The sequence below is a fragment of the Kogia breviceps genome, chromosome 6, assembly GCF_026419965.1.
Source record: "Kogia breviceps isolate mKogBre1 chromosome 6, mKogBre1 haplotype 1, whole genome shotgun sequence".
In the NCBI taxonomy this organism is placed as follows: Eukaryota; Metazoa; Chordata; class Mammalia; order Artiodactyla; family Physeteridae; genus Kogia; species Kogia breviceps.
Window position 1 is genome coordinate 55,425,775 of NC_081315.1, and position 26,694 is coordinate 55,452,468.

Consider the following 26,694-nt stretch of genomic DNA (forward strand, 5'->3'; position numbering starts at 1 on the left):
ATTATATGAATATTTGATGGATATGTAAATGAATACACATGCCACAGGCTGTATTTTATTATAAGGTGGTGATCTAGAGGGGTTGTTAGCTTCATCTTCTAAAAGCCACACTGGGGAGAAGAAGCATGGGTCTGAGAAATTAACATCAAAAACATAAGAAACCACTGAGGAGGTTCAAGACTTCAGGTTTGGGGTGTGTGTGTGTTTGTGCGTGTGTAATGAGTATGTGTTGGTGTCTTGTGGTCTTGTGGTTACTGTAACAAACTACTGCAAACTTGGCTGCTTAAAACAACAGTTTTCTCTCTCTCTCACAGTTCTGGAGGCCAGCAGTCTGAAATCTACCAGGGTATTACTCCCCTTGGGGCTCTAGCAGAGAGTCCATTCCCTGCCTCTTGCAGCTTCTGGTGGCTGTCCCAGCATTCCTGGGCCTGGAGATGCTTTACTCTGGTCTCTGCTTCCATATTCACATCATCTCTCTGTGTGTCTGCGTCTTCTCCTCCCTCTTCTCTGTCTCACATCTCCCCCTGCTCTTCTCTTAAATCCATTTGTCACTGGATTAAGGGCCGCCTGGATAATCCTCGTCTCAAGATCCTTAATTACATCTGCAAAACCCCAAAAGCCTGGTGTCTACAGGATAGTATTAGGATAGGACTAAACTTGTGCAGCGGTAACAAACTGTTGAAAGCAGGTGAATATAGACCAGCCAGTCTTAAAAATTACTCTTCCAACCTCTCCCTTGCCATGCCCTACTGCCCCCGGACTGGTAGATTACCATATAAAGAATTTGTCTCCTCCCAATGATGCCACTTTCGAAGAGTTAAGGGAGATTCCAGAGAATTGCTTGATGGTATAATATTAAATTGGTAATACATAATAGTAAGATATCTGGAAATCCCCAAGTGTTCATGAACTAAATAACACACTTCTAAAGAACTCTTGAATCAAAGGAGAAATTAAAAGGACACTTAAAAATATTTTAAACTGAATTAAAATGAAAACACAGCATATCAGAATTTGTGGGATACCATTAAAACAGTACGTAAAGAAAATTTATAGCACCAAAGTCACTCTGTTTTATAATTTATAACACTCTGTTATCTTCACTTAACATAGATTAGAAAAGAAGGAAGATCTCAAAACAATGAACTCAGCTTTCACCTTAAGGGAAAAAGAGCAAATTAAAACAAAGCAAGCCAAAGAAAGGAACTAATAGAAATGAATAAAACAAAAAAGAGAAAAAACATAGATAAAAGTCAATGAAACCAAATCCTGGTTCTTTGAGAAGATCAATACTATTGATAAACCTCTAGCTGGATTTTAGGGAAAAAAAGAGAAAAAACCAAATTACTAGCATCAGGAATGAGAGAGGTGACATCACCTCAGATATCAAAATGATAAGGGAATATTTTGAAAAATATTTTGCCAATAAATTTGACAACTTAGATGAAATGGGCAAATGCCTTGAAAGACACAAACTACCAAAGCTCATTCAAGAAAAAAATAGATAACCTGATTATTTCTATATCCATAAAAGAAATGGAAAATTTAGTTAAGATCATTACCATAAAGAAAACTCCAGAAAACTGGTGAATTCTACTAAATAAACATTTAAGGAAGAAATTATACTAATTCTACACAAACTCTTCCAAAAAATTGAAGAGAAGGGAATCTTGTCCAGTTCATTCTGTGAGGCCAGCATTACCCTGATACCCTCTTTCTGCCATGTGAGGACACAACCAGACATTGGCAGTCTGCAACCCAGAGGAGGGCTCTCACCAGAACTGACCAGGCTGGTACCCTGATCTCAGACCCCTGGCCTCCAGAAGTGTGAGCAGTGAATTTCTGTTGTTGATAAGCTCCTCACTTAATGGCATTTTGTTATAACAGCCTGAACTGGCTTAAACACTATTCCTTCTGTTCTGTTTTCCCTTTCTGCTATAGATAACAGCTTATGTCAGTTCATGGTTACCCATTCTCCCCTTTATTTTTAACACCTAAGCAAAAATATATATATATATATATTTCTATTGCACAATTCTACCTATATTACACAAGGGGTTACATACTTATATTGTTCTATACTTTTCTACACTTAAAAATGCAATCTTGGTGATTACTCCATCTTATGCATAAGTTTTTTCCTCAATTTTTTAACAGCTTCACAGAATTTCTTTGTGAAATTTTTTTTTTGTGATTTTGTTATAGCTTATTAACTGACCTTTTATTGACATTTGGATCATTTCTAATCCTTTGCTATTGCAAATAATGCCACAATGAATAACCTAGTGCTTTAGTCATTTAGTAATATTGATAGTGTATTTTTAGCATAGGTACCTATTAGAAATGTGTTGGCTCGAAGGACAAATACATAATTTTTTTAGATATTGCCAAATTCTCCTCAGTAGGTATTACATCACCATTTTGCATTCCCACCAGCAGTGGATGAGAGGAACTATTTCCCACAGTTTTATCCTCAAAGTATGTTGTCAAACTTAGATTTTTGCTAGTCAGATAGGTGAGGAATGGTGCTGTGGTGTTGCATAGATGTTTGTTTCTCCTGTTATGAGCATCTCTTTTATGTTTAAGGCCCTTTTTATGTTTTTTTCTTTTTGTGTAATATCTGTTTATATCATTTTACTATTTTTCTATCAGATTGTTGGTCTTTTTTCCCCCCTTCAGATTTCCAGGAGCTCTTTGTATATTCTGGTATAGATTGCAGCTATCTTTTCTCAGTTTTTCCTCTGCACTTTTTCCTTTGTCTATAGTATTTTTCTATGTAAAGCCTTAAAATTTCTTTGTGTGTAGTTGAATTTATTACTACCTCTGAATTTTGTGTCATAGGAAAAAGTTCCCCATTTCACTTGGGTTTCATCCAGTACATTTACCGTTTCTTCCCCCTTTTTACATTGGGACCTCTGATCTATTTGGAATTTTCCTAGTGCATGGATAGGCATTTGAATCTAATTTTAGATTTTTAGTTGTATGTGTCTTTCTCTTGATTGCCATTACCATACTGTTTTAATTACTATGCTGTTTTAGAATGTGTTTTATTATCTGGTAGTGCTGCTTTGCACAACCTCTCACCCCAGTAGTTTTTTTTTTCTCCTTAGGGTTTTCATGATTATTCTTCTTGGTCATATATACCTCAGTCAGCACATAAATGCCCCAGCTTCCCAGTCTCGGGAAGGACAATTCTAGGAAATCATCTTCCACTTCTCAGATAGGATTACATCCAGTTTTCTACACTGTTACTCTTGTCATTAACACATCCTTTATTAGTTTTTCCTCTCTTGGTCTCACTTCCTCACTTGTGCCTCCTCAAATCACCTTCCAAATAAATTAAAAGTCTTTGCCTGGAGTTCTACATTTGAGAAACCCAAACTAAGACAGAGTCATTTTTAGATTTTGACCTAGATGTAAAAGATACTGACCCCTAAGACCTGAGTATGCTATATAGGTGTGTGTGGTGGTACAGAAGGGGAGGGAGAAGTGGTGCCTTCTAATTTAACTGTTCAGAATGTTGCTTTTTAGCTTGTTCTCTGGATTATTGCCCTATAGCCTATATCTGATCTTTAGACTTAGAGCTTCTCTGAAATGCCCTTGGGAAGCGTTGGTCTCATCTTCCATATTTTGAACTCAAGTTCCTTTTTTTTTTTTAACATCTTTATTGGAGTATAATTGCTTTACAAAGTTGTGTTAGTTTCTGCTGTATAACAAAGTGAATCAGCTATACATATACATATATCCCCATATAACCTCCCTCTTGCATCTGCCTCCCACCCTCCCTATCCCACCCCTCTAGGTGGTCAGAAAGCACCGAGCTGATCTCCCTGTGCTATGCGGCTGCTTCCCACTTATTTATTATCTCTGTCAGCTTGATCCCATCTGTGTTAGTTTCTAGGATTTTCTCAAGATTTTGAATGTTCTGCTGGCTATCTCCCTCTTTTTTTCCCCCCAGTGTCCTTATGTGTATGTATGTGTATGTATTGTTGAAGCAAAACTTCTTAGGCATATTTATCTGAGTAAGTTTCAAAGTTTATTACTCATTAATGAGGGAGTTAGCAGTTAGATAATTCCAGGCAAATTCAAAATGACAGGAAGAAAACTGGTTTAAATACATTAAGTTTTTAACTAGGCACAGACTGCTATTTTATTTCATATAATCACAAAAAGTCACATCCTTATCAGTGATATGGTATTAGATTTGTGAAATGGATGAATTGGAGCTGTCCTCTCACAATTGCCAGGCATGAAATGGATATCAAAAGTAATAAGTAACATATCTGAGAAGAAAATTAAAAGCAAGTTGATCTAATAGTTGAGAAATATACCCAGAAACAGGTTTTTTACCCTGACAAAAGGCCAATTAGAGGTCAGCAAAATCAGTAACATTCACTGGCTGCAACCAAAGATGCTGACCAAACCCGTTACATAAATCTCAGTCTCTATCTCTCTCCCCCTCTCTCCACCTTTATCTCTATCTGTATCTCTCTCTTTCTTTCCCCACCTCTTCTCTTTCTCTATATCGCTGTTTACTTATCCATCTGTAAAGATGTCTTTTCCCCTTGGTAATTAATAAGTAATCTATGGAGTTATACTTTGAAACTGTAAATATGCCATTGCCTGATAATTTCTCACCAGTGACTTTAGCATCCATTCATGAAACTGGCTTAAATCAGTTTTTACTATGAGAGTTACAAAATGATTATTGACATTTATCAGTTGGCATTCTTATATAGAGAAGAGCTTTTCCTTCCTCGACTTTTATTTTAATTTAGTATTGGTATAGATTAATGAATTCTTTTTTCCCCCAAATTTAATGAGTTATAATGCATTCTTGTCATTATTTACTTTACTGTCAAATTGTCCCATTGGTTTCTATCTTCTTTTGACATGTTTTTGAAAATTTCCTTAGTTTCTGGCATGGTGCTCTCAGCTTATTTTATAGTTTTTGTGGATCAGCCCTGGAATTATTCATTTCTTTAAGAAGCTCAGGATTCTTATAGTAGAGAAGAGTGTTTAAGACCCAAGGTGTGGACACAAAATGTGCTCCAAGGGCACCAAATAGGTACTTGGTTGCTACTACTTTCAGGTCCTTTTAGTAGACATAATTAAGAAATAGATTTCTTCTTTTATATCATGTACTAAAAAATATTTCCATATTTAGGATCATGTTCTTAATATAGATTCCCAGAATTTGAGTGATTGGTTAAAATAACATGAACATTTTAGTGTATTGATTCTTATTATAAACTTGTTTCTCAGAAGCTTTGATTTTGCAGGTACTTGTTTTGCTATATGTTTACCAGAATTAGATCTTAATTTTTTCTTTTTTCTAATTCTATCAAGTACATAAAAATTATATATTTTAAATTTAACTTTGATTACCAGCAAAATTTAGTGTCTTTCTAGTTATGTTTCTCTTTGGTGAATTATTTATTCTTGCCCTTTCTCTTTTAGAATTTGCAGTATTTCAAGATTTTTTTCTTTTTTGGGTTGTCTATTTGGCTAGGCATTGTGCATACTTAACCTGTGGACTTTTTTTCTAACTCAATAGATTTTTCCAGTGAAACACTGAGATAATTTTTTCCTAGTTAATAATTAGCAAAAAAATCTGCAGAGTGATCAAATAAAAATCAAATATGAGGTATATGAGAAATAGGTTAAACAAGTTACTTTTTTACTAATAGTGTCAAAGAATAATATAAAAACTTGATTTTCCTCAGTCACGTTACTTTCTTTTGTGAATGTGATTTCTTAAAAAATGAAACAGTTAAAACTTACAGGTTTTCTTTTCTTTTACTTTTTCTTTTTGACTGAATCCTTAACCCTGCCCACAAAGCCTCAAGATGTAGGTAAGAAATTTACTTGTATATCACCTAAGGAATGACTAAGTTGGGATAATTTCTATTTTTTAACTTTGTTTTCTTTCAATTTAATTTTTCGCTTGCTTTTTCCTCCCTCTCCCTAGTTTACATACACTGATCAGATATCGTGAACTAACCTTCCCAGATATTGTATTTTGGTGATCATATTACCCTATCTATAGACAGAGACAGTTATCACACCCAGCAAATGGTCACCAGCCTTATGGTAGTATAGGAAATGTTGCTGGGAGATATAATTTGGATTTGAAAATAGTAGTATTTCTTGCAGATGTGTATAGTGTATGGTAACAGTGGAACATTAGATATGAGTTAAGATTTTTCTGGAACCTTTGGTTGTTCAATCTATCTCCCAACTAGGTGGTAAACACCATAAGAGTATGCAGGATCTTGCTTCTTCCAACTGTACGGTTTGTAAATCTCCCCAAGCCTGTACATTCCCTAAGCCTGGCTGATGCAGTGTCAGCCTGGAGGAAAAGGTGACTTTTATATTTCTTCTTCTCAAAGGGGGAACATTTTGAACTTTACTTCTTCAGAGGTGTCTTTTTGTAATCCCTCTGGCCTGAAAGGAGCATATTTTTGTACCTCGCACCAAGGTGCTGTAAGTGTTGCCGTGGCCCTGAAGACGTGGATTGTGTCGTAATTTGGTACCCCCTACAGTGTCTGCTAGTGAGCCCAGTCACCGGGCTTGAAGAAGGGTAGTCATTCTTGAGTTTTCCTTATCCTTTGCCCCTGTAACAACTTATTAAAAAATCCTGTTGATTTTTGTCTCCAATATCTTTTGCATTCATGTTTTCCTTTGCACTTCCATTACTCCTACCAAAATTCATGCCCTGCTGATTTCTCAATAGGATAATTGCAGAAGTCTCCTAATGGCCTTCTTGTCTTTTTCCACCCCATCCATTTATTCTTCCATCCATCTATTTGACAAATAGTCCTTGTCACTTTCCATTTGTCAGGCACTGTGGGAGATCCCAGCATATCAGACATACCACCACCTGCCTGGTATTTCTTAGCAAATAGAAATGATGATATTACTATTCTATATAAACATTTTCAGTGGCTCTTCATGGCTTCCAGTTGGAGCCCAAACTCAGCTTTATATGAAAGATTTACATAATCTGGACCCAGTTTCTTTCTATCATACGTTCCATCATTCTTCTTTATGACCCACTTTTTCGTCAGAGTGGATTAGTTGATTTTCCCCAAAGACATCCCAGGATTTCTTACCTTTGTGCTTTTACTCACATCATTCTCTCCACATAGAAATATGAGTTTCCTTCTTTCTAAGCTAGTTGAAATCTTGTACACTTTTTTTCAGACTCAACTCATATGCACCTCCTCCTATATTCCTTTTCTGGTTCCTCACCCAGAGATCGTAAAGCATTCCTGTCATATACTTACCCACATTACTTTAGAATGTCATATAGATTCTACATTGTATTATAGTCATGTTCACGAGTTGCCTGCACTATGAAAGTATTTAGGAGCCCAAGGTCCAGGGGGAGATGTTTTAGTCATCATTGATTGCCTCATAGTATCCAGCACAATACTTTGCAAAAGTAAGGACTCCATGAAAATAGTCTATGTGAACAAATATAAATGTGCTCTGATAAGTATATGCTCACTGGGAGGGAATCAGTGATTTTAGACTAGTTCAGAGATCACTTAAATATCTGTGCGTGACTAGCACTACAATCTCAATCTGTACTACCACCAGCAAGCTCTGGTATCTCTTGATGGGCACAGTTGTAGCATTATATCACTTAATAATGAACACACATACTACTTTTCTAGTCATACATGACACCTAGTGGGGAAATGGTGCTTGTATTTGACATTTGTGTCTGGGGAGCCATCAAAAGTAACTCTAAAGTCTAGTCAGTGTGAGATTAATTCAAGTCAATTCAACCTAATGAATATTGTTTGAGCATGTAATCAACTGTGATTAAGATCTAATATTTGGTTTATATGATGTCTCTTCTTCATGTTAAATATACCAAAATTATTTTCTACCATCAGTTATCTATTTTATACTTTATAAATTTATCACATATAGTTATTTATTGGGAAAATGTTAAAATATCAGGATATATAATAACCTAAATATCTTTGCTTTTCAGATGATGTCAATATCACCCAGAAATTTATAGAGGATAATATTGGATATATGTGAGTTTCTCTAAACTCATTTTGATGATGATGGTGTTTATTATAAGCTTATCTGGTATCTTCCAGAAATATTAATGCTTCTCAAAAGTAATGTAATTAAATATAAACCATATCAAAAAATAAATACAGTGTTAATCATAAAATTCAGATGAGGCAACTGAATTGTCAAGAAGTTGTAAAACTTATAGCCTTCACACTTTGATAATTTCCTGAGGTTAGTCTGCAAGTGGGTGTTCCTATGAGTTTTTGGTTGGACATAAATCGAAATTCTGCAGGTCATCATTGTGTACTCTGTGTGGACTGTTGCAGCACCATCATTGCATTTGCTCAATATATTCAGGAGGCATCCTTTGAAGAAGTAGAAATGTTGGTAAAAGCCATGACAGAATACAGAGATAAATGCTTGGCTGACATGACACTCCCAGAGTGTTCAAAATTAGCTGTAAGTAAATTGTTTGCATTTCCTAAACAAACAAGCTTATTTGTCAACCCTGAGAGAATTTTTGCCTTGGAAATATAAAAAGAGAGATGCTCTATGGCCCTCATTTTTATTTTTTAATTAAAAAAACATTTTTTAAAAAAACAACAGAAATTTATTCTCTTACAATTCTGGAGGCCAGATGCCTAAAATCAAGGTGTTGTAGGGTGTGCTCCCTGCAGAGGCTCTAGGGAAGAATCTGTTGAATGCTTTTCTCTTAACTTGTGATAACCAGCAATCCTCGGCATTCTTTGGCTTATAATTATCTCGCTCCAATCTCTGCCTCTGTCATCACATGGCCATCTTCTCTCTGAGTCTCTTCTCCTCATCTTATAGGGACAGCAGTCACATTGGATAAGACCCTCTCAATAACTTGGTTCCATCTGCTGAGACGCTATTTCCAAATAAGGTCCCATACACAGGTATGGGGATTAGGAATTGAACATAACTTTTGGGGGGACATTTTTCAACCCACAACAATGAGTATCTGGCTAGTCTCATTACAAGATTCCAATAACGAATTCTTCCTCCACCTGAATGAATTTGGACCTTGAAGCCACCTTGGGAATAAGGAAGAGTTAGTTCCATGTACCAACATAGTGGTCAAATCGTATGTCTCCAGAAGGACACTAAAAAAGCTGAAACGTACAGGGGCCTGAGGAGCTATTTTCTGCCATCTCTGCTAAATCACCACTCAAATGTGGTTTTGGGACAGAATGAGAGTCTCTGTTCAAAATATGTATTTTAATTTTATCTATAACCCAGAGAAACAATTAATATAGGAACTGCTCATAGCAGAAATCATGGTGAGGGAGGTGAGTAATGCAGATCTTAGATTTCTAAAAGCATCATCTCTCAGTGTCAGGAAGGAGAAATATGGGCCCCTCATTTTTAAAATAATTAATTAATTAATTAATCTTTTTGGGGGGCTGTGTTGGGTCTTCGTTGCTGCACGTGGCCTTTCTCTAGTTGCGGCGAGTGGGGACTACTCTTCATTGCGGTGCGCGGGCTTCTCATTGTGGTGGCTTCTCTTGTTGCACAGCATGGGCTCTAGGCACGTGGGCTTCAGTAGTTGGGGCACACGGACTTACTTGCTCCGTGGCATGTGGGATCTTCCCAGACCAGGGATGGAACCTGTGTCCCCTGCATTGGCAGGCAGATTCTTAACCACTGTGCCACCAGGGAAGTCCCTGGGCCCCTCATTTTTATTTTGCCTGACTTTAGTATTTAGGGTAAGGCACTTTCCTAGGAGATGCAATTCTGTGTAATGATGCACAGGAGAACTGGGTTATGAGCTTGCAGTCCATGCCGTAAGTATACAGGCAGGAAGACAGGCCATAGCCTGGCAAAGCACATGGAAGTAGAGGTACCTTCCTTACCTGCCTCTCTCAATATGTACTCTGCTGTCACACCCCCTTGGCCTCCTCCCAATAGAGTCACCAATAGCATCTCTAGAAAACTATTACTAAACATTACCACGAAATACTTCACCAACCCATTACACTCTGACCATGTCACCTTGGAAGAGAAGGAAAAAAGCCATTACGTAAGAGAAATGTAGGCAGTAGAGAAATAGGAAGAGGTTGAAGGGCCTTAGGATAAGATAGAGAAAACTTCCCAAAGTGTGGGATGGTTGTCAAGGGTGTGGGTAAAGATGCTCTGCTTGTAATATTGGAAAATTTGGGAGTCTCTTTCGCAAAAGGTGACACTCACCACTCATTGTCTCCATTGTGTCATCTCAGAAGGTTGAAAAATGTCACAATGAATAAAAAATGTCTTTTACTTTTCTGTTGTCCAGAATGATGTTTTACTGGAAAATATATGTACTATGGAGGGACTGCCACAAAAGCATAATTTTTCACACTGCTGCCATAAGGCTGGCTTTGAAAGAAAACATTGTTTCCTCCATAATAAGAAAGCTGATGTAGGATTTTTGCCTCCTCTCCCTACTCTGGATCCTGAAGAGAAATGCCAGACTTACAAAAATAACAGAGAATCTTTTCTAAACAAGTAAGTTTAATTTTAGTAGAAAAATGATTTAATTGAAGAATTATTCTTAGGCTAAATCCAATATCTCTTCCAAAGGAACATAGCTCAGTTTCTTGATCATTTAGTTCATTCAACATGCATTTGTGTGTCAGATTCTGTGGTCATTGCTGAGGAGATGAACAAGATATGAAACCTGCTTTCAAGATCCTTTCATTGTGATGTGTATTTTCTAATGGGATGAGCCCCAGAACTGAAGGGTGTACATAGCACCAAAGTTCTACTGGAGGAAATAATATAGTATTTCAATGGAGAGTTATAGTTTTTACTAAGGGTAAACATTACATCAATGGATGTTTAGCAAAAATCTGTTTTCAGTAGTGTAGTAGTTGTAGAAGCAGAGATTTTTTCTGGAATGCTTAAACCACAAAGCTTGCTTGAACATAAGTGATTATGAACTCCAAATCGTGGATGGAGTGTGTATATGTAGCTGTTCTTTGAACCTGAAAAGGAGAGATGCTGACCATCTGGCATAGGGGAAGAAAAAGAATAGCCAGAGCCCCGTGTTCATGAGTAGAATGGCAATCATCATTCTTCTTTGGGAGCAACTTCAGTGATACAACTTTTACTGGAGGCTTGATAACGCTGCTTTCCATTGAAGCCTTCAGTAATGGGAAATTCTTTCACAACTTGTTCTTCTTGTCTTTTAAAATCTTCTCTTTTCCTTCCCTTGTCTACCATTCCTTCATTACCTTCCTGTTTTTTCTTTCCCTCCTTCCTTCCTTTTTTCTTTTATAGTTATATCTACGAAGTTTCCAGAAGGAACCCCTATGTTTTTGCCCCTACACTTCTTACTGCTGCTGCTCGTTTTGAGGAGATGACTAAAACATGTTGTGAAGAACAAGAAAAAGCTAACTGCTTTCGAACAAAGGTGTGTATTACATTTGTTTTCTTAAAAGGACAAGGATTCATCTCAAACTGTAGATCTTTACTTAAAATTAAATTATAGCAAAAGAGTTGTTTGCCATTTAAAAACCATTCTCTTGCCACTTTCACTGTTTTTTCAACCCATTGGCCACCTGCTACTAATCTAAATTTCTTATTACCTGAGACCCTTGAAAGACAATTGCCCATTTCTAAGGTCTCTCTTCTGGCTTTGTCTTCCTTGTGAATTGGAAGGAAATGCTAGTGGGTAAATAAGCAGGGTAAAAATGACATTTTATCTTCTATCTTGGACAAGTCCTCTTTTGACTACCCATAAAACTGAATCATCCTGGTAGAGATGGACAAGCTCACAGCACTCTTCACCACTCATCTTCCCATCAAGTATAATTCAGTCATTGGGAAGACTGGCCCCACCTTTATAATAAGCCACAAATTTATAGTTTGGTATGTACATTTCCTGAGATAAAAACCCCATAATTTTCTGTTTCTGAACAAAGTTTGGAATTGTTTGGTTGACATGTGGTTAAGAAATAAGAGAATAGTGGGATTTTGCTCTTGCTTCAACAGAATTTCTCTTTATCCTTCAGGCAGAAACTTTCATACAATATTTAAAAGCATTATCTTCTTATCAAAAAAATGTCTGTGGGGCACTTATGAAATTTGGACCGAAAATCTTAAAATCTATGTGAGTTTTATAATAAGTATTTTGTTTCTACTTGTATTTTCTTGTCTAAGTCCCATTTTTGTTAAATCATTGATGACATTTTATTAATACTCTTCCTAGTTCCTCAAGGGTTTTGAGGTTGGGCTCAGTCTGGGTGGATTACTCAGATCAGGACTTTAGGTCCAGATGAGAGAAGACCTGCAAGGTGGGGAGACCCCAGAGAGAAAAAGGACTACTTATGAGTTAGTTTTTGGTTAGTTGTGAATCTGAGTGGGTCTAAGAGTTCTGAACCTGAGTTTTAAAACCTTCAAGTGCTTTAGACATGGTTTATCCATGCATCTTTGACTTTAATGACTAGGAGAATACCCTCTAGGGATAAATTTTATTTTACATGCTTACCCTAGCCAACTAGCAATGATGCTAGTGCAATGTTTTGTGAAAAATTCTGAGATTTCAAATAGATCAGCATGAAAGGATTCTGTGATGAATAACCCTATGCCAGCCATGGGCTCACAACAAGAAATGGTGGTCATTAAAAGAAGTGTTTTGCTATAACAATTATGGAAGAGGGCACATCTCTCAGGCCCTTTTTTTCCCAGTCCTGATCTAGGACTCAAAATGTCAACCTAGGATTTTCAAATTGATCATGTGGGCCATGCAATGTATAAACATTGGTAAAGCCATCAGTGAAAAAAACAAGAGTACAACATGCTTACTGCAGCTATTTATACTGTATTAACAAAGAGCTCCTTCTTGCCTTACTTGCTGTTCAAGTTGTTTTAGTGGTTTATCAATTCTATTTCCAGAAACATTGCTGTACTTAGTCAAAAATTCCCCAAGATTGAATTTAAGGAACTTATCTCCCTCCTAGAAGATGTTTCTTCCAAATATGATGGATGCTGTGAAGGGGATGTTGTGCAGTGCATCCATGGCAGGGTAAATATTCTATAAAACCAAGTAAAAATAGTGATTTTGGGGGGTGGCTATTTTTTATTTTGAAGTTGCCCTAATGTGTGGCTACTCACCACAATAAAATCAGAATGTTGATAAATTGGTTGGGATTAACAGATAACACTACTATATATAAACTAGATAAACAACAAGGACCTCCTGTATAGCACAGGGAACTATATTCAATATCTTGTAATAGCCTATAATGGAAAAGAATCTGAAAAAAGAATATATATATATTCTTTTATATACATATATATTCAGTTATATACATAACTGAATCACTTTGCTGTACACCTGAAACTAACACAACATTGTAAATCACGTATACTTCAACAAAAAATAAATTGTTAAATAATAACATAAAATAAATAAAATAAAAAATAAAATGTTAACAAATAAGACCATATAAAACTTTGGAGCTTTTTATACATGGGATTGTTTTTAGATTACTAAGCAGATTCTATTTTATATGGCTAAATGCACATGACATAAACTCCAGGAATTTAGAATTTGTAGACATTAATTTAGGCCAGACTAAAGTTTTCTTTAATATTGCAAATACTCTTTAGCTATATTAGAAATTAACAGTACAGCTCAGAAAATCATTCATCTTTATGTTTTTAAGAGCTGCTTTCTCTGAGTTTCTTCAGGCTATTTAGGAACAGTCTTTCCAGATAAATAAATATGTTAATTTAAAATAACTCTTACTCTAGTCTTTAAAGTGATTCTCTAATGACATATACTGGTAAATATATTGTTGACCTAGTTGAAGTTGTTTATGCATACGAAGGTAACACAATTTCATTAAAAATATCCCGACTTCTTAGTTGAAATTAGGCTTTTTCTTAGTGACTTTTAATTAGTCTTAGTGTTTTAAATTCACAAGGAAACATCATGTTAATTAGACAACTTGAATTTTAGAATATGAAGATGTGTACATTTTATTTCATGTAGTGGACAGTAGATATCACCAAGAATTATTTTGTCCTTAACTGTATTTCAATGAAAAGCAATCTCACTCGCTATTTACTTTTGTACTGTTTGTTTGTTTATGGGGATGTTGGTTTTATAATATTAAATATAATGTACTGAAAGGATACAATTGAAGATTTTTCCCTGAAGTTTGGAGCTGAGACTAAGGGATCATATTATATTCTTAATATCCTTTTCTTTGATGGTTTTATGTAGAAATAAGAGGAATAGAATTGTAATTTATTCAAAATAGAAATTAATTCTCAGACAATAAGAGATGTGTTGCCTAGAACGATGATGGCCTTAGGGGAAATGTATATATGTTTGCAAAGACGGGCTCCCTGGTTCTAGGCGGTTTGCTGGAAACATGGTGCCAGCCTCCTTTCCATTTCTCACCTCAGCCTAGAGCTTCATCTCATTCCTTATCCTCAGTGTTCCCCAGAAGATTCCAGGCCGGGGAACAGCTTGAGCAAAGTCAGAGAGTCTGGAATAGCCTGGTGCTTTGACAGAACTCAATGTAGTTCACGGGATGCTAAGACAGAGAGTAGGAGGAATGTACAGCCTAATTCTGGAGCATCTGGAGAGAGGACTAGAGGCTAGACTAGCTTTTAAAAAAGTATCCAACTAATGTGTAACCAAGATAGCTTCACCCTCTCCCTTATTCCCGTAACTTTATATGGAGGTCAGAATTAGGTAGGGAGAGTAGGGAGAGGGGAGAGAGTAGGGCTTACTATTTTGTACATTATTTGATAATTTGAACAGCTTCAAATTAATAATATGTATAGGAAAGTGACAACAATGTGCAGAATATCTCCTTATGTTTGATAAAACTTCATCTGGTAATTGCTGTAGTGGTTCATTTGTTTACCATTCTTTCATTCACTTATCAAATATTTCTTGAGTTTCTACTATATACTTGGCAATGTGGTTTCAGGCCATAAGAGAAGAAATTTAGGATTATAGATATTACAGGAACATGTCTTTGGTGGCCCTCATTAAAGTACAGATGAATTCTCACAGTAAAGAAACAGCATTTAGAATTTAAAATGTTGATACACCAGTGGAGTAGGGGTAAAGTATTTAAAAGATTAATACTTAACAATGAATGTAAACTTATGAGTCTATTTTTCATAATTATATCATCTAAAATCCTTAGAAATAAAGCTTGTCTTAATATGAAAGTTCATTGTATTAAATCAATACAAACTTTAATTATCTATCAAATTAGCTGATGAAACAAGTCCAGATGTTATGCACATGGTTGATTTTGAGTTGATTTTTGAAGGAAAATCCAGCCCTGAAGATATTGTGAAAATAAAGTCATTTCCCATTCTTATTTGATACAGAGCAAGGTTGTGAGCCATATTTGTTCAAAACAAGATTCCATCTCCAGCAAAATTAAAGAGTGCTGTGAAAAGAAAATACCAGAGCGCGGCGAGTGCATAATTTACTCAAATAAAGATGATAGACCAAACAACTTACCCTTAAGAGAAGCAAAGTTTACTGAAAGCGAAAATGTGTGTGAGGAACGAGATGCTGACCAAGAGAACTTCATGGCCGAGTAACATAACTCTATATTGACATTTATCAGGAAAACAGAAACTTTGGATTTGACCAATTTTGGCTAACTTGGGTGGAAGGAATAAGGATCATTTAAATCACATAAGTATTGGGTCTCACCTAATTTTAAGAGTCATGGCTACCGATTCTAGTCGTTTTACATGATTTTAAGGAAATGCAACTATGTTATGATGTGATGGCTAACATTTATTGAGTACTTGATATGTGCCAGACAATGGGCTAAGTACTTTATATGCAGTCATGTAAAATAAGTGCGATTTCTCCCAATTTTCAGATGAGCAAACTGAGGTACAGAGAAGTTAAGTAACTTGTTCAAGTTTCACAGCTAAAATATGGCAGAGTAGGGATTAGACCCCAGGAGGTCTGGCCTGAGAAGTTGCAGGCTTACCTGCCATGCTCTGCCCTCCCCTGCCGTCCCTCCCCCTACACAGCTGCCCAGCTGTTCAGGGGAAGACTAGTTGACTTGGAGCCAAAAGGACTAGATTTGAGTGCTGGTTGAGTCAGTGGGACAAAAGTTAACCTCTCTGTATTTTAGGTAATCATATATAAAGTTCATATAAGAATATTTGTTCTTTCCAAATATTTTGGTAATAAAATATAATCCAGGGACTTTACTATGTTAGACAGGGTTCTTATCCCCAGTAAGCTTTCATCAATAAGAAGTGTGACGTGAGAAGAGATAGCCTCATAAATAAATGAGTGCAAGAAATGCTCTTTAATTTCTGATAGCACTAGATGATAGGTAATGTGTGGACAGGGGAGGAAGTCCCTGGGGACCCTGGAAAGGCTTGATGGGGAGGAGGTACTGGAAGAAATTTTAATAGTCTGGACAGAAGGAGTAGAGCATGGATGGAAGTGTAAAACTGCTTGGTGTATATGTGGTTGTGAATAGGGTTTCTGCAGTGAGAGAGGAAGGTAGTGAGAGGTAGATGGGTCAGATCATACAGGCATGCTAAGTAACGAGATGCCACTGAAGGGTTTTCACTGAAGAATAAGGAAGGACAAAATCACTTTTGTTTTTTAGAAACTTCATCTGGAATGAATCCCAGTTTGGGGCTTAGGTGGTTGGTAAGTAGTTTTCAGACTCAATGAGATGGGAAGTATGGGGGACTATTTTGGGGGAACGAGAATATGTTTGAATCTGACCACCTTGACTTTGAGGTGCCTGTGAGGTAATTAATTGGGAATGTCACGAGATAATTTTATATATGAACCTGGAATTCTGGAAGGAGGTCTGGATTGAAGGTACAGGTTATTGAATACTTACCAAATTTTCAGTGTTTCTCATCTATTAACCAATTTAATTTTCAGAACGACCTTCTGAGGTTAGAACACTTTTATTATCCTCATTTTACATGCAAGGAAACTGAGGCACAGAGGTTAAGTAACTTGCTACAAAGCCACACAACTAATATGTGGTGCAGCCAGGATTCAAATGTAACCAGTGTGGCTTCAGACTCCTGCTCTTATAACCACTGTGCTCTATGGCTTCTCATGAGTCATGGATGCTAAGTCAAATTCATTTAAATGATAGATGCAATGCACTTCACTTGTACCTGACATATGCTTGCTAAATGGAAGCAATTTTCGTGCTGGTCCTCATCCTCATCATCTCCATCACCATCACTATGACAACTGAAATAGGGTTTGAAGCCTGGGGAGAAATGATAGAGCAGCAATGAACATGCTGAGCCAGAAATGTTTCAGGTGCAGTTTTTCTGGATGCAAACATTTGATGCAAGACCTCAGTGGATCTGCCAGGGTAGGGTCGGCTCGCAGGGTATTTTTTTGCAATATTTTGGTGGTGTGTTTTTAGGAGTAATTTTATTCCTGGAGAAAGGTCCACGGCTTACATGAGATATTAAGGGGAACACTTGATTCTCTGAAGGTTAAACACCACTGCTTTAGGATATGGGAATGTATCCCACAAATGGGATTGAGAAGGCAGGTGGGGAAGCAGGAGAGATGATGTCAGAAAAACCAAGATTAATCAAGAGAAAAAGGTTGTAAAACAAAAAAAGATTTTAAAAAGTCCCTTGGTCTTGGAGAACTCTTGTGAGGTATTGCTCTCTCAAAACATAGACCATTTTTACTTAATTTGAATGAATAGAGAAGATGATTTTATGAAGAAGATTGTAAACAGCACAGTCGAGGTAGTTCAAGAAAACACCTCTCTTTTGAGCAGAGAGTCAGCTTGGTTTAAACAATAATGAAGTAGGCATCCTATGGGACCTAGGTTCAAATTTTATACTCCCATTAACAGCCAGGTGCTTAACTGGCTTAACTGAGACTTAGTTTCCTCAGCTATAAAATAGTACTTATCTTGAAGGTTAAGTGAAGTTAAATGAGAAAGTGTTTTATAAAGGGTAGGAAGCCTGTCTTGGTCTCCTATGCACAAAGCTTGATCCAGTGCCTCGCACCTACTAAGGGCTTAATAAGTGTTAGCCTCTTCTCTCTCCCTTTCTCACTTTCTCCCCAAATCACACCCACATATACTTCACCGAGGCCATGGAAACCTTCACCAATAACTTAGGGTGGCAGGAGTGATTATTCCCATGTTTGACAAGTGACAGGATGAACGAATGAGAAAAGGCTGCTCCACAATCTCTCCCCAAGTTGGCACCAGGAGCGGGGAGAAACCCATATTCCCACCATCTCAAGGTGGAGGTCTGAATGTATTTTCCAACAGAATTATACTCAATATGTATTTTCTAAAGTATTGGTGGCATGATCTACTATTTCTGATGCTTTATGGGTTAAATCATTCTAACAATGAATGCTAAATACCTTTAATCATTCTATCCCTCCAAGTAAAAGGATTGTTAGTTTAAAACATAATATAGAAGAGAACCTTTGTAAAAGGATCTCCTGTTGTCAAAATGTTTCTTTAATCATTCCTTGACCAAACCAGAGGAGGAACTTAGCATTTGAAGACAGACTCAGTGTTAGAAGATCTCTCTAGAGTAAAAGATAACAGGATTTGGTGTTTTGCTCTTTCTCGAAGTTCTAATATACAAAATATTTTACACATCGCAGGTTTCTTTATCAATACTCAAGGAGACATCCAGAACTGTCCACACCAGAGTTGCTAAGAATTGCTGGAGTGTATGAGGATCTCCTGAGGGAGTGTTGCAACACGAAGAACCCTCCAGACTGTTACAGACATGCGGTAAGTTCCATCCTAGTAGACTCGGAGAATGAAATAAACAAAATAAACAACAAACACTTAAAAACTATCAAAGTTTCACTCTGGTTCAGAGGGTAGAAAATGTGATTGACAAATCTGAGTCTACCTTAAATTCAGTGTAAGTTGATCATTGGGAAGAGCAACATCATCGGTTTGGGTTACTCATAATGTTTTGAACTACAAATCCTGTGTGTTGATGCAAAAAATTCTTCCCATTATACATTTATATTTTTATTTATGTACTCTGTAATTTCTTGGGCCAATTCAGTTTTTTGTTATAGTAAAAATAATAAATGATTAGGAAAGTATCAAAATTTACAAAGAAAAAATAAAAATTTTCTGATTCTGTCACCAAGAAATAGCTATAATTAAAATTTTTTCATCTTTTCTATGCATATATGAATATATTTATATGTGTTTAAAAGTAAGATTGGAATAATACTTTCTTAAGAAATTTTTGGATCTGTTTTTATTTATTGGCATAAAAAACATTTTATGTTATTAAACAGACTTTTAAAAAATGTATTTATTTTACATGATGATATTCCATCATAGTAATTGATTTAAATGCTCTCATACTGTACGTTTGACATTTTGGACATTTATTTAGCTTTTAAAAAATTTTATTTATAAGTGACCCTAAGTATCTCATTCCATTCATCTTTATTAATATTTATGGTTATTTTCTTTAGATAGATTATCAGAAGGAAAATTATTAGGTCAAATTATATAGACTTTAAAATAAAAAATATTTGATACAAATGGCCAGGTTACTATCTAGAAAGTTATTAGCAGCAATAGTCCTATAACAGTGCTTGAAAATGCTCATTTTACCTCCACCTTCACCAACATTGCATATAGAAATTAACTTTGCTAAATACTAAGCATGTTTTAAAAATTTAATTAATTTTTTAATGAAGTTAAACTTTTCCCATATGATTTTAGCTACTGTAGATATAAATTTCCTGTGAACAATTTGTTCACATCTTTTACCCATTTACCTATTGAAATTAGCATTTTTAAATATCAGTTCATAGGCACTTTTTGTGTATTTTAGAAATTATTTGTCGCTTTTGATTTGTTTCTCATTCATTTGGTAAGTGTTGCTTTTGCTTTACTTAAAAAATTACCTCCACTTGCCAAAAATGCCAGTTTACACCCATTCATATTTGAGCAAGAAGTAAGAAGACTTAAGTTTTATCCAGCTCTACTGCTGTCCCTAACAAGGAGGTCTGTTCCTGATCCTTAAATGAAACATAGTGCTAGAAAATCTCTTTATTATATGGAGACACAATTTGTCCCACAGCATTCATCCACTGGTGTGTAGTTTTCTCTCTAGTGGTCACTTAATAGATGTCCAATTTTATGCCACGTGAGAGAGAGTTTGTCAAATATTTGAAGAGAGTTATTGGAATTATTTTAAGTTCAAATTCTAAGTGATGAAAGAGAAAATATAAAAAAGATACACGTGATTAAAAATGTTCTGTAGCAATACTTACTCACTGGGGGATTCTATCCAAGCCACTTGACTTCCTAGGGCCAGATAACTTCTCTGGCCACTTCAAAGGGAGAATCAATATGATCATTGTTTGGGAATTCCCTGGCGGTCCAGTGGTTAGGACTTGGGCTTCCACTGCAGGGAACACAGGTTCGATCCCTGATCAGGGGACTAAGATCCCACATGCCGTGATGTGGCCAAAATAAATAACTAACTAAATACATACATACATAAAAAAATAAACAGCTTGTCACCTCTTTCTAAAAAACAAAAAAATATGATCACTGTCAACATCAGATTTGAATTTCACTTTGCAGACTGGAAAGCTCTATAAGGTAATGATACCTCTACAAGGTAATGATAATGAAAATTTTGAGCTTTCAAATTTAGCAAAAACCATATCTATAACTATAACTTAAAAAATTCAAATTCTTACATATATAAAAACTACCCTCAATGTAACTAGTAGTGTATGATAATTAGAGTTTGAAAATGCTGTATAAATTTAAAAAGCAATTAGACAAGTTGACTTGAAGCTTATGATTAAATTTTAGATAAAATGTTCATAAACATGATTGTTCGTATTTTCAGGAAAGCAAATTCAATGAGACAACTGAGAAAAGCTTCAAGATAGTACAGCGAGAATGTGAACATTTTCAGATTTTGGGGAAGGATGACTTGAAATACAAGTAAGTTGTTTGCACAAGTAAGTTAACAATGATGACCAAGATAAAATAGAGTGCCACAAAGTGTCAAGATCTTAGCTCAGTCTTTTAGTTATGACAAGTTCATAAACTCTGGGAAAGAATAAAAATACAAAAGTCAAGAAGGCACATTGAGCTGTCATATTAAGCCTTTACCAGAAATGAGGCTAGAAATTGAAAACATACAGGATTCTGGACAAATTGATTCCCTAATGCATTAGTTTTTGTTTGGACTAGTCTTCCTCACTCCCAGCCCAGAATTTCTGGATTTTACCCCATTTCAGGGGTGTGCGGTGGGATGGAGAAAACTTCAGGTTGTTATAATTTCCCAAGGAAGAATTATTTAAGGAAATAATTCTTATTGAGTAAAAAAAATAATTCTGGATTTACTTAACACTTTCATGTTCATTTTTAAGTATTATTGTGAGCATTCATGAATAATATGAAGTTTGTTCTGGATTTTCTTAATGAATTACCATGCTAATGTATTGTGTGTTGAAACCAAACATCTTCAAGTCACAATAAAACACAGTTTAAAAAATATATTTTCACTATTTCTGCAATTGGGCTGTTATCTGAGAACTCAGCCCATTAAATATCCTTGTTTCCTCCATCTCAGATTATCCTTTTCCAACATGTATCTATTATATTTTCCCTTTGAAATATTTATTAACTGCTCAAGGGATTTCAAGCAGGATTTTACATAATAGCTAAGATATTTTCTACCAAGGAGCTCCTATACTCACAGGTGAAGAAGGATGGGCAAATCTGAGAGTTTCTGAATTATCATGAAATTAGAAGGAAACCAAAATACAGTGGTCTAGGAGGCAGGGTGCAGGAAAACAGGGAGTGAAGAGACTGTTCTCTACCACTTTATGAGAGAGCTGAGGTTCATGTTGTCCTTACGTTGGTTGTCCCTAGCCTGGCAGGGTTGGGGCTTCAGGGGGCTAGACAAGGGAAAATGGGTACCTGCTTTTGTTCAGAACAAACAGACAAATGTTCTTTCAGCTACCTCATCAATCTCACAAAGCTAGCCCCCCAGCTCTCCACTGAAGAACTGACCTTTCTTGGCAAGGAAATGGTGACAGCTTTGACCACCTGCTGTACACTGAGTGAAGAGTTTGCCTGCGTTGATAATTTGGTGAGCCTGGCCCATGTGCCTGACTATTCCTAAAAGAAAGAAAAAAAAACAAAGGATGCTTTTGCACTCACTGATTTATAGTGATTATCCGTCTTCCTGTCTTCATTGTTTTCAAGATTGTTAAGCAAGGAAGGTCAAGTTTTATTTTTGGCTTACTGTGTCAAAATCCTGAGAAGCAAAAGAGAAGTCTTAAGTATTTGCTTGGGGTTCTTCAAATCATCTTTATTACTTCTTATTTGTACTAGAAGCAATTTGTTAGAGCAAACCACTTGGAATCATAGAATTGTTTCAGAATAATAGAGAAAACTTCATAATCTTAAATAATGGGATAAATTCTCTCTCTTGTCCCACCAGGTCAGTAAGAGAATTGCTGTTTCCAGCCCAGTTCAGGTTGGGTGCACCTTTTTAGGTCTGGGCTGGATAGTACGTGGGGGACATCCCAGAAGGGTACTAAATCTAAGGGCCACAGTGTCCTGATGCCATTTTCAGTTGGCTGTTTGCAGCTCTCTGCTCAAATTCACAAATTTGTATATATGTTAACAAGAATTAATCTCTAGACATTTAAATTGCTATGGCTTGAATTTTTGTTATAATGCCATTTAGGACCCCAGCCTCTACTTTTCTTTGCACGTCGTTTCATGTTACAAGTGCATGGGTTTTTCTAAGTTGACAGTGATATTAGCACAAACTAACAATTCATCTAGCTGTATTTCAAAACTCCATTGCAACTTTCATTGGTATAGGTGGACTTAGTTCTTGGAGAGTTATGTGGAATAAATGAAAATCGAAGTATCAATCCTGCTGTGGACCACTGTTGTAAAACAAACTTTGCCTTCAGAAGGTCCTGCTTTGAGGGCTTGGAAGCCGATAAGACATATACGTCTCCATCTACCTCTCAAGGTTTATTTACCTTTCACACAGACTTGTGTCAGGCTCATAACGAGGAGCTCCAGAGAAAGAAAGACAGGTACAGACATTCTCTACTGTTCACTTTTTTCTTCAGCCGGAAGACATATCATGTATTAATGAGAAGGTTTATTGTAATGGATATGTGATTTTGGTGTTATAATCCTGCTCTTTCTGTCAAACTGTCCAGTCTGCCAAATTACAAGTTAAAACCTAGCTAGTTTTTTCCTTTGCTAGAGCCTTGGAGTGTCCAAAAGACTGTGACTTGAAAAGGTGGGTGAGAGTAGCCATAAAAAAACTCATAGAAGGGTCATAATGAATCAGATTTTCTAGAGAGAATGTCATAGATGTTTGCTCTGAGAATCTCTATTAATGTTTGAAGATAAGAGAGGCCCAAAAGGAACAGGAATTTTGCTTTTGTTTTCTCAGGCAATGCTATAAATGCCAAGGAATCAGATTTTTTTTTTTTTTTTTTTTAGATTAAGCAGTGTCTGTATCAAGTGGAGTGGAAACAGAATTCAGTTACTGAGGAAGGGGAAATAGATGTTGCTTTGGACATGAATTTTCTAGAGACATCAAACGTAGTCACATATTCTACAATATTGTGCATATTGAAGACTTACTATATGTTCCCATATTTTATACAATTTCGTCCATGATTACGTAACTCTCCAAAGATTGTTATAATGGAATCCATCCCATGTGTTTAACAGGAAAGGTTCAGGACATCCTTTCCAAAGTGGAATATTTTAACTTTTTACATTCACCCAAGTGGAGATTCCTAAGACATATGATTCTATAACTAGCCTTTTGGAGAAGAGGGCTGCAGAAAGAAATGGTTAATTAATTCTGTTTGACATCACTGGGTCACAGGTTTCTTGTCGACTTAGTGAAACTGAAGCCTGAACTTACAGGGGTGGAGCTGCAATCATTGCTGGTGGATTTCACGAATGTGGTGAAGAAGTGCTGCCAGGCCCAGGGGCCTGAAGCCTGTTTCAAGGAAGAGGTACTTCCAGCTCTTTTCCCCTTGAAATCCAACTGGTATTCCTGGTCAAACAAAAGAAACCAGAACTCCTCTTAGGACCTCGCTTCCTCCCTGCAATGTCTCCCAGGTTGAGGCCTGAGAGCACAATCACTACACAACTAAATACGCAGACATCTCTCTGACAGGGTTTTTGCACCATCTCCTTGGTGACGAAATTGTGTAAGAAAAGGTGTCAGGAAATCATAGGTTCTATGCTAGCAGTCTTGGTCATGTCACTTAATCTGAACTGTGGTTCATCTTCTTTAAATGAGGATGGTAATAATTATTCTTGAATTATACTGTCCAGTTGGTTAATAAATAGTTAATCTCACTTGTAAAGGAGATCATATCAGTCTCAAAGGGAGGAGAGCAGGAAGGACATCAGGAAGTGATGAGGTCTTTCAGGGGGTGGCTGTGTCACCTTCCTGGCCCTTGTCCCAACATCCCCTGCTAGAGAATACCTGTGTGTGAAGTGAGGAGGTGGAAGAGAAGATGAGAGGAGATGTGTCCCCTGCTGGTTCGTGTTCCAGGAGCCTCAGGCACCTGTGAGTGTTGGCCCCAGTGGATGCTCCTTGAAAGTACCTTGCTCACCGTTTCTTTCCTAGTGACACCCAATCCCCTCCAGACTCACCCACAACTCATGCACACACATATACTTCGTTCACACTCACATGCTTCATGCACACTCACAGGCACACAGACACACAGACACACACACACACACACACACACACACACACACACACACACACACACAGAGCTTTCATCCTGGTTGAGATCCCTCTGTTTTTCTGAGTGAGTGCTTAGTCTGGGAATTTTTTTTTGGCACGAACTACTAGTTTTTTGAAAAACATGCTTGATTTCATTAGAGGGTATTAGTAACATTTAGCATTTATCCGGGTGAGTGTATGTATTGAGACCACATAAAGGGAGAGATGAATTCCCTGGCAGTTTGTAAAAGGCTGAGGTGTCTGTTTCCAAGATCACCAGAAGAAATTGTTCATTGTCTCCTGTACTACACGGGAGTGGTTTAACTTTTCTTTACAAAACTCAAGACAATATGCTTCTCTAAATTCAAATAATAATGTCTTAAATTTTTCTTTCCATTTTTTATTGGAGTAGAGCTGCTGCACAATATTATATAAGTTACAGGTCTATAATATAGTGAGTCACAATTTTTAAAGGTTATGCTCCATTTATAGTTATTATGGAATACTGACGATATTCCCCATGTTGTATAATATATCCTTATAGATTATTTTATACTTAATAGTTTGTACTTCTTAATCCCCTACCCCTATGTTGCCCCTCCTCCCTTCCCTCTCCCCACAGGTAACCACTAGTTTGCTCTCTATATCTGTGAATCTGCTTCTTTTTGTTATATTCACTAGTTTGTTGTATTTTTTAGATTTCAAATATGCATATATCATACAGTATTTGTCTTTCTCTGTCTGACTTATTTCACTAAGCATAATGCCTTCCAAGTCCATTCTTATCGTTGCAAATGGCAAAATTTCATTCTTTTTTTAAATCTATGAGTAGTATTGTATTGTATACACTGGCCACATCTTCTTTATCCATTCATCTGTCGATGGACACTTAGATTGCTTCCATATCTTGGCAATTGTAAATAATGCTGATATGAATGAACATTGAGGTGCATGTATCTTTTCAAATTAGTGCTTTATTTTTGGACACATATTCAGGAATAGCATCGCTGGGTTGTATGGTAATTCTATTTTCAGTTTTTGGAAACCCTCATACACTGTTGGTGGGAATGTAAATTGGTACAGCCACAGTGGAAAACAGTATGGAGGTTTCTCAAAAGTCTTCCTATGTGTTTTTATTTCTTTTTTTTTTCCTCTTTCAGGGTCCAAAATTGTCAGCCAAAAGTCAGGTTGCTTGAAAAACATCAAGTAAAATTCACCAAAGGTAATAACTTCTATCTCAATCAAAGGCTAAATGTATTGGTAACTTATTTGGTCATTTTGGCTTTTCCCTTCTCATGCTTCAATGTCAATTTCTGGCTCATCCCCCATGCCTTACACCTAACAGACCCCAGTACTGGTCCTGTAATGTTTCTCTGAGTATCATTCACTCCTTATGGGATGGCACAGCTGCATTTCTGCTAGCACACTCTTACTGTCCCAGCAATTTTCTGAATACCTAAAGGTATCCATTCTTCTGCCCTTCTACTACAGTCAGATGTCTGGACCAGGAAGGAAAGGCAACAGAATCTATGAATGTTGACAGGGAGAGGAGGGTGTTGGGATGGGCAAACAGGCCTCAGTAAAGCTGTTCTAAGAGTCTCTTGCTTCAGTATTTACATAAAAGAAAAGTGATATGTTAGGGATTTCAAAAATGTGTATAAAGGATCTCTTCTTCCCTGCAGTTTGTGTAAGACGAATTCACAAACTTTAGGAACAAAATGTTGAGTACATATAGCAAGGATGTTCAGTGTCCAGGAAGAGAGACCTGGACCTCCACAGGGAGTAAGCAAAACATAGTTACCACTAACAGTTTTTTAATATGCATGACTTTCCATCACCCAAGTTATAACATTTCATATTCTTTTGCTGCACAAGATACTATTTTTC

The 26,694-nt window shown here is 36.6% G+C and overlaps 1 protein-coding gene across 1 annotated transcript; it reads left to right on the forward strand.

The window, feature by feature from the left end:
- The first annotated feature begins 5,733 nt into the window (after positions 1–5,733).
- AFM (afamin) lies at positions 5,734–26,029 on the forward strand. The gene is made up of 14 exons (XM_059067200.2): positions 5,734–5,855; positions 8,009–8,057; positions 8,367–8,499; positions 10,334–10,545; positions 11,320–11,452; positions 12,054–12,151; positions 12,937–13,066; positions 15,403–15,617; positions 18,674–18,806; positions 20,914–21,011; positions 22,035–22,167; positions 22,911–23,134; positions 23,947–24,079; positions 25,968–26,029. Exons 1-14 carry the CDS (start codon positions 5,765–5,767, stop codon positions 26,001–26,003), a joined length of 1,818 nt encoding a protein of 605 aa, XP_058923183.1. The 5' UTR covers positions 5,734–5,764; the 3' UTR covers positions 26,004–26,029.
- Positions 26,030–26,694: the final 665 nt, after the last annotated feature.

Excerpts from the sequence above, each read along its gene's own strand:
- AFM (XM_059067200.2), top strand. The coding sequence starts at position 5,765 with ATGAAACAGTTAAAACTTACAGGTTTTCTTTTCTTTTACTTTTTCTTT. Across the intron at positions 21,012-22,034 it reads AAGGATGACTTGAAATACAA|CTACCTCATCAATCTCACAA; the intron begins GTAAGTTGTTTG and ends ATGTTCTTTCAG. Across the intron at positions 24,080-25,967 it reads AAGCCTGTTTCAAGGAAGAG|GGTCCAAAATTGTCAGCCAA; the intron begins GTACTTCCAGCT and ends TTCCTCTTTCAG.